This window comes from Ailuropoda melanoleuca, chromosome 9 (genome assembly GCF_002007445.2).
Source record: "Ailuropoda melanoleuca isolate Jingjing chromosome 9, ASM200744v2, whole genome shotgun sequence".
NCBI classification, from domain to species: domain Eukaryota; kingdom Metazoa; phylum Chordata; class Mammalia; order Carnivora; family Ursidae; genus Ailuropoda; species Ailuropoda melanoleuca.
Window position 1 is genome coordinate 67,237,581 of NC_048226.1, and position 15,060 is coordinate 67,252,640.

At 38.8% G+C, this 15,060-nt stretch overlaps 1 protein-coding gene across 10 annotated transcripts in view; it reads left to right on the top strand.

Annotated features, from left to right (window-relative positions):
• Positions 1-15,060, top strand: part of VPS13B (vacuolar protein sorting 13 homolog B) — a 768,204-nt gene that overhangs the window by 425,079 nt on the left and 328,065 nt on the right. For all 10 annotated transcript variants that reach the window (XM_034668364.1, XM_019810220.2, XM_034668365.1 and 7 more), the window contains one exon: positions 736-939. In XM_034668364.1, the coding sequence (XP_034524255.1) occupies positions 736-939 (204 nt within the window). The remainder of the gene's footprint in view (positions 1-735; positions 940-15,060) is intronic.

Genomic DNA, 15,060 nt, shown 5'->3' on the forward strand with positions numbered 1-15,060 from the left:
TTTATGTTCTTTATCTATAGCGAAGTCTTATATGTAACATTTTCCTTTTACTGTTCTATGTTATGTCATTCTTTTTTACTTTATTTTGCTGGGCAAGAAATCCTGTTTCAGTTTTATTCCTGAGAAAAATAAGAATTTGAATGTGGAAATCATATAGAAATAAGAATGGTAATCATTTCATATGTAATTAAATAATCATATTTACTACTATATATTTGATATCTAATTCTGATACTGACCTCTGCTTAAGAGGCATTTCTTTGTGTTTGTTGTATTAGTCCTATATTAAAAGCAATCCACTCCCATAATAAGTAAGCTGTTTTATTAGCATTATTACCATGTTAACATGATTTTCCCACAAATATGCTAAGTTGCTCATAAGGTATCACGGTATGAATATGTAGCAGAGTTGAAGTGTGGGTAAATTCATTGTATCTACTTCAAATTCAAATCATGGTAAAATACTTAAAATTGTAAACTTGTTATATGAATTTTCTCTGCATATCTCATCAGAATCATAGTATCATAAAATATTCATGATCATATGCACAATTATATATATTATATATATAATTATATATCATAGATTATAGAGCACAGTGGTGCATTAATAGATTTTTATTTCATGTATTTTTGTTTTCCTTAATTTTCTCACATGTAGTAATTTAGTTAATTGTGACTAGAAGTTGAAAGGCTTGTTTTCCCTTTTTTTTTTTTTTTTTTTCTTCTGCTCAGGTGCAGCTCTTATATGAGCTAACCGAGATCATGAATAAGGTTTGGAATAAGATTCAGAGGAGAGGCAATCTCAGTCCTTCCTCAGCCTATCCAGAAACCATGGCAGGGCCGGTCCCTGGTTCTCCAGTGAGAAGCAGTGTAGGCACAGCTCCTCCCGATACCAGCACATGCAGCCCATCTGCTGATGTTGGAACTACTACTGAGGTAAGTGTTTCTGAAAAATTGTTGCCAGTGAAGGGTGATATATACCACAGAGTTGTATATCAGGATTGAGAATGAAGATGACCTCACTTCTGTGGAAGCTGGCAGGTTTAGAAGGCTCATGGGGAGCTGTGGTAGCAATGGCTGCTTATTAATGTTCCTTTTAGATTCCAGGATTTTAATTACGTTCAGTAGGTAGTCGGGTAGCTCAGGAAAGTGGGGGTTCTCTGGAATGGAAAAAACTGAGACACAGTAAAGGTATGTTTCCTCAGGAGTATGGAAACTTAGAAGCTGAGTGAAAAAGAGGCTCATGCTCCTTTCCCTTGTTCTCTGCCCCTGCCCTTTTTGTAAACCATGGTGTTATTATTATTTTTACATTAGTGGTTTTCAGTCCTGTCAGACCCAAAGTCCTCTCCTTCTCCCTTCCAGCCATAGAAACCTTTCTTTTCATTTTTAGCATCCTAACTTTACCTAACGTGCCAGTGACCTTTTATAACAAATATTTTATAAAGCCCCTTTACTATCCTGAAAGGAAAATAAAAAATATATAATCCACATATACATATAGTTTCAAAAATATCTAATATCTTAAGTAAAATATAAAGGATTAAAGGAATATAATTGAAGGTATAATAACATGTATTTCAATATATGTATAAATGCTCAGGCATGACTATGTTAGAAGAAGACCTAATGAAGTCGTCAGGTACATATAGTGACTGTGAATGTGAGTTATAGACTCTGAAGGTCTATATCCAGTGCCATAAGTGGTACTGTTGTGGCATCATTTGTTGGTGGCATCATTTTCTGAAATAGCGGCAACCCTGGTAAAGTTTTGAACAAAACAATATTTATTCTTCTTTTCATTTCAGTAGTTATGTTTCTGGAACTCTTAGTGTATAATAAAGTCGTGCAGAAATGCCAAAAAAATAGTGTTTAGTCTAAAACTGAATTCAATTTTATTTCCAAATATTTATACACAAGATTTTCACCTGTGTAAATTTCTGTGAGCTAGGGAGTGCCTGGGTGGCTCAGTCAGTTAAGTGTCTGCTTTCGGCTCACATCACGATCCCAGGGTCCTAGGATCGAGCCACACGTTGGGCTCCCTGCTCAGTGGGGAGTCCCTCTCCCTTTGCCCCCTCCCCACCCTACTCGGGCTCTCTTTCTCTCTGTCAAATAAGTAAACAGAATCTTTAAAAAAAATTTCTATGAGGTAGTTTTTGTTTTCCAGGACTGTCTTATTCATCATAGAACCTCTTTATTCCCCTGCTCCTAACCTTTAAATGCCAGTAGTGACACCCAGTCATTGAGTCAACTAAAAACATCCTAATACATTTTTAAAACACACCCTAGAGGGCTGAACTTGCACCACTGAGAACTACTATGAAAGATAGAGGTAGAAGTTATGTTTTTGTTTTTGCATAAAGATATCATTTCCTGTGGAAATAAAGTTATTGGCAAAGAATTGGAGAAAGAAGAAAGTACCTTTTTTTTCAAAAAAATCAGTAATGGCAATCAAACTCAGTTAAATGAGCATTATTTTTTACTTGCTTTGAGACTCTAACACATGTTAGAATAGATCTATTAGACAACGGCACAAGCAGCTTCTCTATCCCTGCTCATTCTAAATTCTGAGAAACACAGGGACCTGAGTGATGGGTATTACTTTTTGATGAGGTTAGGTCAAGAATCTAGAAACGTGCCATTATGAGGTCAATGGGGCTTATCCCTTCTAGGGTAAAAGCCGTGAGTTCTTTCTTGGAGATTCCTAATGTTCTTAGAATACAAAATCTCCTGCAGTTGGAAAACAAAAACAAACCCAAAAAACGCCCACTATATTGAATGCAGTAGTGTCCAAACTTGGTTAACCAAAGACTGTTTTTCTACATATTAACATTGCACAGGATATACTTTGTGAAATACTTTGGAAGAGTAATCAAAGTTTTCGGTGATAAATTCCTAGGCAAGGATAGTACAAGTGAAATTGTTAAATGAAGTTAAATCACAGAAACATTTCACTGGCAGAAAGGAGAGTGTTCCATTAAACAGTTGTTTGCTAAGTTTTTTATTTACCGGGATTTCCAAATAAACGTGACTACCTGTTTTGGGGAGACGTTTTTTTTAGAAAGAAATATTTTAAAAACATTGAAAGACCAGTAAAGACAGTGCTCTCATGGAATGGTCCCATCTGTTGGTCATGCATCTAGGACTGCCATTCACACAAAGTACAGTGTAACCTACCCAAAAGGACATGGTGGCCCTGATACAAGAAGTAATAGAGATGAACATGGCCTGTAATTGTAGGAGTATGATTAACAGTTTTATTCTATGGGATCTGTGGGGATTTTGCAGAGAAGGTAACATTTGAGATGGATCTTAAAAAATGAATATGACATTAGTAACAATTTTGTGGTAGTAGGTGTATTATAGTATGATAAGCTAGAAGAATGATGTCTTCCTTAGCCAAAATGGGGAAATTAACAAAGGGAGAGATTAACAAAGGGGAGATTTTTTTCAGTCACATGAAAAGAAATTGATTTTAATAATAAATTCCTTACATTACTGCAATTAATTTAAATTTAGAATGTTGAGGATTCTTTCTGATTGAGTTGTACACATAAACAATGAAAATGCTCCTAGTGGATTTATTAGTTTTGTGTTAGCTATGGATTTAATCTGATCCGTGTGAGGAAGATCTGTAAATAAAAGAATCTTAGTGCAAAAGATTCATTTATTTAGAGGAAGACCATGTAAAGCAGCTTGCAGAAGGTAACACAGACTCATGGAGGAAAAAGTGGCAAAAATTTTCAAAATGTACCATCTTTTCTTATTTAGATAGTGTGGTCAAGAAAAGAGGTGAGTAGTCCAATATGGATTTGAAACCTACAATAACTTGTGAAACTTGTTCTCTGAGAAATATCTTAAAATAATTTAGCTGCTTTATTTTCCATAAATGGCAGGAAGATTTTTGTGAAGACTGTTATGATATAATAACCAGTGTTAGGGCTGAATCTAACCTTATGAATTAGAAGGTATCTTATGTATTAAATATTTAATGTTTAATTTCTGTCCTTGCTCTCAAGAAAATAGTTATGTGGAGATCAAGGTTAACTAGGTATCTTTTGAGTTTAAATTTACCCCTTTGAGAATTAGCCAGTAAGGGATGATATCTGAAAATACAATCCTTGTTTTCTCATGTGTGTATGAATGCTCCATCTATGACTCAATCTGTGGTTTAATTTATCCAGAATTCAAAATTTGTGCCCAAGTTTTTCATTTCTGATTTCTCTTTGTTTATGGTACTGCTAGAATTGTGCGTAATGATCTTTGTAATTTTCATTACTTTACTTTTGAGTTCTAGCATGTTACGTATGTTACTGTGACTCTTTGAATTCCATTTTAAAAGTATTTTTGTAATTTTGATGAATTTTGATGAATATTTGAATATGTTACTTACCAAAGGGAATAAAACGTTGTTCTCTCACTGGAGAAGCTACTTAATAAATGGGGCCAGGAAGGACAATGAGGAGAGTATACACATATATTTTGTGTTAATCCATTTTAAAAGGCTTTCTTCCTATTTGGAAGTGACATTCCTAGAAAGCTCTAGCACCCCTTTGCTCCTCTTGGTAATCATTGTTCTAATAATCTTTTGATTCTAAGAAGATATTCTATGAACAATATTATCATGTAAGCAACAGAACTATCTGTATACAGATTCAAGTATAAATTTTGTGGTTAGTTAGAGCAGTGCTTCCCTAGCTTTTTCATGTCATTGCTTATATAGAAAATGATATTTGTGTATGAAGTAATCAGAAAAATTTCTAAGTCATTGAAAGTTCCATTTACCTCAGATCCTATCCAAAGATTCTGAAAGCCAAGGTATCTATGTCTCAGCATAGTTGTGACACATCCCGTGGTGTCTCCACACATTAATTAGGAAGCTCTGAGTTTACTCTTAATATTTTTGTTATTGCCCCAGTAACAAGTTGTTGATAGATTTGAATAAAATTATTACATTGAAATTGTTTTATAATTCTACCCTCCTCTCCCATTATAACAAAATAGTAGTATTATAAAAGCATAGAGCAGTTGTGATACACCGTTTAATTATTGTGACCGGCTCTTCTTCATACAGCCATGGCTAAGGAGAAAATTAAAAGTTTAATTGAAGTGACATAATTATTTAATCCAAAATAGGTTATAGAGAATCTATTATCAAGTTTCATGGGGCATTTGACTGACTACTTGACCGCTTTAGTTCTGAGTGAATCCCAGTATTGTCCTTGTCTTTACAAGAGCTGGGGACATAAAAGGCCTACCCTTTAAAATTAAAGGGTAAACTGAAAATGTTGGCATTGCGTTATTTATATAGAGAAATATGTCTAAACTCAGGGCCTAATGCAAAAATTTTATGGAGGAGACTTACATTAGCTTTATATTTTGAAGTACCCACTAAACTGAGTACCTTTACAAGCATTATCTCTTTTATTCTCAAACCAGTGTTATGAGGTGGCTAATATTATCATTTCCATTTTATACTGAAAAATTTGTGGCTACGGAGGTTAAGTAATTTGCTTGAGGTCAGACAGAGAATAAGTGGCAAACCTGAAATGATAATTTCTGCATTTTGACTCAAGTCCCTAACGTATACTATCATATGAATTATGGAACACAATGCATTGATAAATCTTTCTTAAGTAAATTTTTGCCACTATGTGTAGATGTGTTATTTATCCTGCTCAACATTTGAGGTTTTGTGGTATATATTTTTTCAGTTCTGGAAAGTTCTCAGACAATATCACTTGAAAAAAATACTTCTACGTTATCTTTAGTCTCTCCTTCTAGAACTTTTCATTTTCTCTTCCCATGTCTTTGAACCACTTTTTGTTTTGTTTTTTTGGTTTTTCCCCTTTTTTAATTTTCATTAGCCTCTGTTTTCTTTCTAGGTTATTTCCTCAATTTCACGATTATTATTGTTAACTATTGTTAACTATTAACATATTGTTAATTATGGCTTTATGTCCTGGTTAACTTTTATATGTCAATTTTTTTATTGTAAAATACACCATAAAATTACCATTTTAACTATTTTAAATGTACCATTCTGTGGCGCTGTTGTGCAACCATCACTATCATCTATCACTAAAACGTTTTTATCTTCCTCAACTAAAAAATTCTGTATCCATTAAACAGTAACTCCCCATCTTAACCATTAAGCTTTCTGATCCGTGAACATGGGACATCTTTCCATTTATGTGCATCTTTTTTCATTTCTTTTAGCAATATTTTGTAGTTTTCAGAATACAAGTGTTTCACCTCTTTGGTTAAGTTTATTCCTAAGTATTTTATTCTTTTTATTCTTGTGTGTGTGTGTGTGTGTGTATTCCTAAGTATTTTATTCTTTTTATTCTTGTGTGTGTGTGTGTGTGTGTGTGTGTGTGTGTGAGAGAGAGAGAGAGAGAGAGAGAGAGAGAGAGAGAGGAAGGGGAGAGGGAGAAAAAGAATCTTCTTCAGGCTCTATGCCCAGCACGGAGTCCAACGTAGGGCTTGATCTCACAACCCTAAGATCATGACCTGAGTGGAAATCAAGAGTAAGATGCTTACCTGACTGAGCCACCCAGGTGCCCCAGTATTTTATCCTTTTTGATGCAGTTTAAATGGGATTGTATTATTAATTTCCTTTCCTGATCATTCACCGTTAGTGTATAGAAACACAACTGATTTTTGAGTGTTGTTTTGTATTCTGCAACTTTGCTGAATTTATTCTAATAATGTATGTGTGTGTGTAGAATCTTTAGGATTTTCTACATACAAGGTCATGTCTTCTGTGAACATAGATAATTTTATTTCTTCCTTTCCACTTTGGATGCCCATTATTTCTTCTTCTTCTTGCCTAATTGCTCTGACTGGGACTTCGAATAATATATTGAATGAATATTCCACTTAATTTTTTAAATATTAGGCAACATTTTCAAGTTGAGCATAATTGTCTCTTTTGACAGTAATTTTGTGTAAAGGAAACTTACTGTGTACAAATAGCAAAAGACATAGTGAAAAATCGACCCTTCGCTGGTTTTTCTGTTTCCGTACTACATGTGATTTTTATGCTTTTTTTTATCTGAAGTATGTGTTAAGTTAAACATTATAAGGTAGAAGTAACATGATTTAGACTGAAAGGCTTCCATTGGGTCAGAAATAAAGATGTCAAATAATAATTATATTGTTTTAATGCTATGCTAGATGTGAAATAAAAACTCTCCTGGGGGAGGTTAAGATGGCGGAGGAGTAGGGGACACCTTTTTCAGCCGGTCCCCTGAGTTGAGCTGGATAGGTACCAGACCAGCAGGAATATCCACGGAATCAGCCTGAGACGCAGGAAGATACATCTGGATCTCTACAAATGAACATCTCCAGCGCTGAGTATCGAGGTACGAAGCGGGGAGCCGTGAAACCGCGCACAGATATCGGAAGCTAAACAGAAGGGGGAGGGAGCCGCCGTGTCAGGGCGCCGGGAAGCGGTAGCCACCTGCAAGGGGGAGTGGACAGACCGCGGACCCGCACGCTTGAGACAGCAGGCTGAGAAGGGAGCTCCGGGAGCGCACGCGGGACGGCTGGCGGTTGGCGGGCCACCTGCACGGGGGAGCAGGCGGACTCGCGGACGGCACCCGCGAGACAACAGACTTAGAACGCGAGCTCCAGGAGCGCGCGCGCAGGGCGGCTGGCGGGCCACCTGCACCGGGGAGCGGGCGGACCGCGGACCCGCACTCTGGAAACGGCAGACTGAGTCCGTGAGCCGGGAGCGTGCACCACCAAGCATCTCACGGAGCTCCGGAGCTCCGGTGTGCTCACTGGATCGAGGCTGAGACCGGGAGCTCCGGGAGCGTCCGCGGGGCGGCTGGCGGCTGGAGGGCCACCTGCACGGGGGAGCAGGCGGACTCGCGGTCAGCACCCGTGAGACACCAGACTGAGACGGGGAGCTCCGGGAGCCCGCGCGGGGCGGCTGGCGGCGGGCGGGGTTGGAAACACAAAGGACAGAGACGTGCCGGCCCTGGAAGTGAGGGCTGGGACGCCGGGTGTGGGGCGCACAGCCCGGGATGCTGCAGGGTTGAGCAGCACCAACAGAAACAGAGTTAAAGTGGCCAGAACATCAGTGGAGAACGATCCGCGATCCCTCTGTTCTGAGACAGAGGCTGAATTTCAGCCGCTGCTGCTCTCTCAGAAGAGGCATAGCAAACCGCCAGGGAAAGCCGCCAGAGAACAAAAGCCCGGAAATACCGGCTCACAGGGTGCCCATCCCCATCCCCCCTCGCAAGGGACACAGAGACTCTACCCAAACAGGGTTTTCTGAGTACCGGCAGGCAGGCCCCTCCCCCAGAAGGCAGGCTGAAAAATCAAGAAGCCCACAACCCGGAGCGCCTGAGTGGCGCAGTCACCAAGCACCTGTCTTCGGATTAGGGTGTGTTTACAACGTTCCGGAAAGGAGTCCCTCATCGGGCTTCTCCACCGGGAACCTGCTTCTTCCTCTCCCACTCCTCTGCTTGGGTTCCCTTTCTTGCTGACTGTCTCTCTCTCTCTCAAATAAATAAATAAACTCTTTAAGGAAGAAGCCCACATCCCTAAGATCTCTATAAAACAAGGGCGCACGGCCTGGGTCCCAGTCAACACTTGGGCTCTGGACAACCCTGCAATCTCTCTTCATCAGAATGACGAGAAGGAGAAGTCCCCCCCAGCAAAGAAAAGATAATGAGTCTGTGGCCTCTGCCACAGAATTGGCCTCGGCCACAGAATTAATACATATGGATGTATCCCAATTATCAGAAATGGAATTCAGAGCAACAATGGTCAAGATGATGAGTAAACTTGAAAAAAGCATCAGAGAAAGCGTTGCTGAGAATATAGAATCCCTAAGGGCAGAAATGAGAGCGAATCTGACAGAAATTAAAAATTCTATGGGCCAAATACAGTCAAAACTAGAGGCTCTGACGGCCAGGGTCACCGAGGCAGAGGAACGCGTTAGCGAATTGGAGGATGGGTTAGTAGAAGAAAAAACGAAAATAGAAGCTGGTCTTAAAAAAATCCACGCCCACGAATGTAGATTACGGGAGATTACTGACTCTATGAAACGATCCAATGTCAGAATCATCGGCATCCCTGAAGGGGTGGAGAAAAACAGAGGTCTAGAAGAGATATTTGAACAAATTGTAGCTGAAAACTTCCCTAATCTAGCAAGGGAAACAAGCATTCGTGTCCAAGAGGCAGAGAGGACCCCATCCAAGCTCAACCAGGACAAACCTACGCCACGGCATGTCATAGTGCAATTCGCAAATATTAGATCCAAGGATACAGTATTGAAAGCGGCCAGGGCAAAGAAATTTCTCACGTACCAAGGCAAAGGTATCAGGATTACGTCAGACCTGTCTACAGAGACCTGGAATGAGAGAAAGGCTTGGGGGGGCATTTTTAAAGCTCTTTCAGAGAAAAACATGCAGCCAAGGATCCTTTATCCAGCAAAGCTGTCATTCAGAATTGATGGAGAAATAAAGACGTTCCAAAATCGCCAATCATTAACCAATTTCGTAACCACGAAACCAGCCCTACAGGAGATATTAAGGGGGGCTCTATAAAGGTAAAAAGGCCCCAAGAGTGATACAGAGCAGCAAGTCACAACCGATACAAAGACTTTAAAGAGAAATGGCATCATTAAAATCATATCTGTCAATAATCTCTATCAATCTAAATGGCTTAAACTCTCCCATAAAACGCCACAGGGTTGCAGATTGGATAAAAAGACATGACCCATCCATTTGCTGTCTACAAGAGACTCATTTTGAACCCAAAGATGCATTCAGACTTAGAGTAAGGGGATGGAGTACCATCTTCCACGCAAATGGACCTCAAAAGAAAGCTGGAGTAGCAATTCTCATATCAGATAGACTGGATTTTAAACTAGAGGCCATAGAGAGAGATACAGAAGGGCACTATATTATTCTTAAAGGAAGTATTCAACAAGTGGATATGACAATTATTAATATATATGCCCCCAACAGGGGAGCAGCAAGATACACAAGCCAACTCTTAACCAAAATAAAGAGACATATAGATAAGAACACAGTAATAGTAGGGGACCTCAACACCCCACTATCAGAAATAGACAGAACACCCTGGCAAAAACTAAGCAAAGAATCAAAGGCTTTGAATGCCATACTCGACGAGTTGGACCTCATAGATATATATAGAACACTACACCCCAGAACCAAAGAATACTCATTCTATTCAAATGCCCATGGAACATTCTCAAGAATAGATCATGCTCTGGGACACAAAACAGGTCTCAGCCAATACCAAAAGATTGAAATTATCCCCTGCATATTCTCAGACCACAACGCTCTGAAATTGGAACTCAACCACAAGGAAAAACCTGGAAGAAACTCAAACACTTGGAGGCTAAGAACCATCCTGCTCAAGAATGACTCGATAAACCAGGAAATCAAAAAACAAATTAAACAATTTATGGAGACCAACGAGAATGAATACACAACGGTCCAAAACCTATGGGATACTGCAAAGGCAGTCCTAAGGGGGAAATACATAGCCATCCAAGCCTCACTCAAAAGAATAGAAAAATCTAAAATGCAGTTTCTATATTCTCACCTCAAGAAACTGGAACAGCAACAGAGGGACAGGCCTAACCCACTGACAAGGAAGGAGTTGACCAAGATTAGAGCAGAAATCAATGAATTAGAGACCAGAACCACAGTAGAGCAGATCAACAGGACTAGAAGCTGGTTCTTTGAGAGAATCCATAAAATTGATAGACCACTGGCAAAACTTGTCCAAAAACAAAGAGAAAGGACTGAGATTATTAAAATTATGACTGAAAAGGGAGAGGTCACGACCAGCACCATTGAAATTGCAAGGATTATTAGAAACTTTTATCAACAGCTATATGCCAAAAAACTAAACAATCTGGAAGAGATGGAGGCCTTCCTGGAAACCTATAAACTACCAAGACTGAAACAGGAAGAAATAGATTTCTTAAATAGGCCAATTAACTATGAAGAAATTGAGTCAGTGATAAACAACCTTCCAAATAATAAAACTCCAGGCCCAGACGGTTTTCCTGGGGAATTCTACCAAACATTCAAAGAAGAAATAATACCTATTCTCCTAAAGCTATTTCAAAAAATAGAAACAGAAGGAAAGCTACCAAACTCATTCTATGAGGCTAATATTACCTTGATCCCCAAACCAGGCAAAGACCCCCTCAAAAAGGAGAATTACAGACCGATTTCTCTAATGAATATGGATGCCAAAATCCTCAACAAGATCCTTGCTAATAGAATCCAACAGTACATTAAAAGGATTATCCATCATGACCAAGTGGGATTCATACCTGGGATGCAAGCATGGTTCAACACTCGCAAATCAATCAATGTGATACATCATATCAACAAGAAAAGACTCAAGAACCATATGATCCTCTCAATTGATGCAGAAAAAGCATTTGACAAAATACAGCATCCTTTCCTGATTAAAACCCTTCAGAGTGTAGGAATAGAGGGTACATTTCTCAATCTCATAAAAGCCATCTATGAAAAGCCTACTGCAAGCATTATTCTCAATGGGGAAAAGCTGGAAGCCTTTCCCTTAAGATCAGGAACACGACAAGGATGCCCACTCTCGCCACTATTATTCAACATAGTACTAGAAGTCCTTGCAACAGCAATCAGAAGACAAAAAGGGATCAAAGGTATCCAAATCGGCAAAGAAGAAGTCAAACTGTCTCTCTTTGCAGATGACATGATACTCTATATGGAAAACCCAAAGGAATCCACTCCCAAACTATTAGAAGTTATAGAACAATTCAGTAAGGTGGCAGGATACAAAATCAATGCCCAGAAATCAGTTGCATTTCTATACACGAATAACGAGACTGAAGAAAGAGAAATTAGGGAATCCATCCCATTTACAATAACACCAAAAACCATGCGTTACCTTGGAATTAACTTAACCAGAGACGTAAAGGACCTATATGCTAGAAACTATAGATCACTTTTGAAAGATATTGAGGAAGACATAAAAAGATGGAAAAATATTCCATGCTCATGGATTGGAAGAATTAACATAGTTAAAATGTCCATACTACCCAGAGCAATCTACACTTTCAATGCTATCCCGATCAAAATACCGAGGACATTTTTCAAAGAACTGGAACAAATAGTCCTTAAATTTGTATGGAACCAGAAAAGGCCCCGAATCTCCAAGGAACTGTTGAAAAGGAAAAACAAAGCTGGGGGCATCACAATGCCGGATTTCGAGCTGTACTACAAAGCTGTGATCACAAAGACAGCATGGTACTGGCACAAAAACAGACACATCGACCAATGGAACAGAATAGAGAACCCAGAAATGGACCCTCGGCTCTTTGGGCAACTAATCTTTGATAAAGCAGGAAAAAACATCCGGTGGAAAAAAGACAGTCTCTTCAATAAATGGTGCTGGGAAAATTGGACAGCTACATGCAAAAGAATGAAACTTGACCACTCTCTCACACCATACACAAAAATAAACTCCAAATGGATGAAAGACCTCAATGTGAGACAGGAATCCATCAAAATTCTAGAGGAGAACATAGGCAACAACTTCTATGACATCGGCCAGAGCAACCTTTTTCACGACACATCTCCAAAGGCAAGAGAAATAAAAGATAAAATGAACTTATGGGACTTTATCAGGATAAAGAGCTTCTGCACAGCCAAGGAAACAGTCAAAAAAACTAAGAGACAGCCCACGGAATGGGAGAATATATTTGCAAAGGACACCACAGATAAAGGACTGGTATCCAAGATCTACAAAGAACTTCTCAAACTCAATACACGAGAAACAAATAAACAAATCATAAAATGGGCAGAAGATATGAACAGACACTTTTCCAATGAAGACATACAAATGGCTAACAGACACATGAAAAAATGTTCAAAATCATTAGCCATCAGGGAAATTCAAATCAAAACCACACTGAGATACCACCTTACGCCAGTTAGAATGGCAAAGATAGACAAGGCAAGAAACAACAATTGTTGGAGAGGATGTGGAGAAAGGGGATCCCTCCTACATTGTTGGTGGGAATGCAAGTTGGTACAGCCACTCTGGAAAACAGTGTGGAGGTCCCTTAAAAAGTTAAAAATTGAACTACCCTATGACCCAGCCATTGCACTACTGGGTGTTTACCCCAAAGATACAGACGTAGTAAAGAGAAGGGCCATATGCACCCCAATGTTCATAGCTGCATTGTCCACAATAGCCAAATCATGGAAGGAGCCGAGATGCCCTTCAACAGATGACTGGATTAAGAAGCTGTGGTCCATATATACAATGGAATATTACTCAGCTATCAGAAAGAACGAATTCTCAACATTTGCTGCAACATGGACGGCACTGGAGGAGATAATGCTAAGTGAAATAAGTCAAGCAGAGAAAGACAATTATCATATGATTTCTCTCATCTATGGAACATAAGAACTAGGAGGATCGGTAGGGGAAGAAAGGGATAAAGAAAAGGGGGGTAATCAGAAGGGGGAATGAAACATGAGAGACTATGGACTATGAGAAACAAACTGGGGACTTCAGAGGGGAGGGGGTGGGGGAAGGGGATAGCCTGGTGATGGGTAGTGGGGAGGGCACGTACTGCGTGGTGCACTGGGTGTTATACGCAACTAATGAAGCATCAAACTTTACATCGGAATCTGGGGATGTACTGTATGGTGATTAACACAATATANTTAAAAAAAAAAATAAATAAAAACTCTCCTCTACCATCCGTTCCTTATTATCTTTCTATCAGAGGATAGCCCTAATTTAACCAACCAGTACAGTGCTTGGTGCAAAGCAGGTTTCAAACATACTGCTGTTGAATATTTGGATGTTAAATGCTTTGGGAACAGCAACTCATTACAATTAAATTAAATCTGATTTATTATAGTAGAGGGTATGTATATATTCACTAAGTCACTGCAAATATATTTTGATGTAAATTCATAAAGCTATATAATGAGTTGTTTTTTGTCTTTTGTTGTTTTAAACATAATTATTTTATATTTTTTTATCAGCTCTGTTATCTGAATATTTTGAGAGTCTAATCCTTTTGTTTGTTGTGTTCTTAACTTTTACTCATAGTAGATTGTTTCCTTATGTGTTATGTAACCTTATATTGGGAGTTTTTCATTAGTGGAACTTCATCTATGAGACTTTTACATTGTGGGTGAGGCCCTATTCCCACAGGGGGATTTTATGTGTTTGCTTCTTTGAGGGACTCCAGGGGCTATTAGTAGCCTGAAAATCCTTTACTGTTACTTTCTTAACTAGAAGTTTTTTTGAAACATTCTGGCAGTATAAAATCATTGAGCCCCATGTCGGGCTCTGTGTTTTCTCTCTCTCCCTCTTCCATTGCCTGTCTCCCCATTTGCTTTCTCTCTAAAATAAATAATAAAATCTTTTTAAAAAAGCTTTTTTTTTCTTGGTTTATTCTGTTGGGTTTTTTTTCTTTCTTTTTTCTTTTTTTAGAGAGGGAGTGGGAAGGGCAGAGGGAGAAGGAGGGAGAGAGAGAATCTTAAGCAGGCTCCACCCCCAGCACAGAGGCCAATGCAGGGCTCTGTCTCATAACCCTGAGATCATGACCTGAGCTGAAATTAAGAGTTAGACACTTAATCAGCTGAGCCACCCAGTTGCTCCTCTTTTTTTCTAATTTCTTATATTGGCTACTTAGCCTAATAATGTTCAGCTTTTTATATTTTAAACATTTAAGACACCATCCTTTATCCTTAGAGGAATTTATAATATTTGAATTGGGGCATGGATATGTGTATACACATAATAGATAAGTGGACTGGGAAATTTAGTCCATAATGGATTCTGTTTGCTAGAGACAATTCTGTATTATGTAGAAGGGAGAGCAAAAATTTTGGTATGCAGCAAAAAATATAAAATGCTGAATGCACGTTAGAGTATTGATTTACAACCCAACCAAAAGTAAAAATTGATAGACTAACGTCTAATGTTGGAAGCTTTGGTTCATGGCAAAATTTGACTTATATTCTTCCTTGATTCAGGGATTAAAATTGC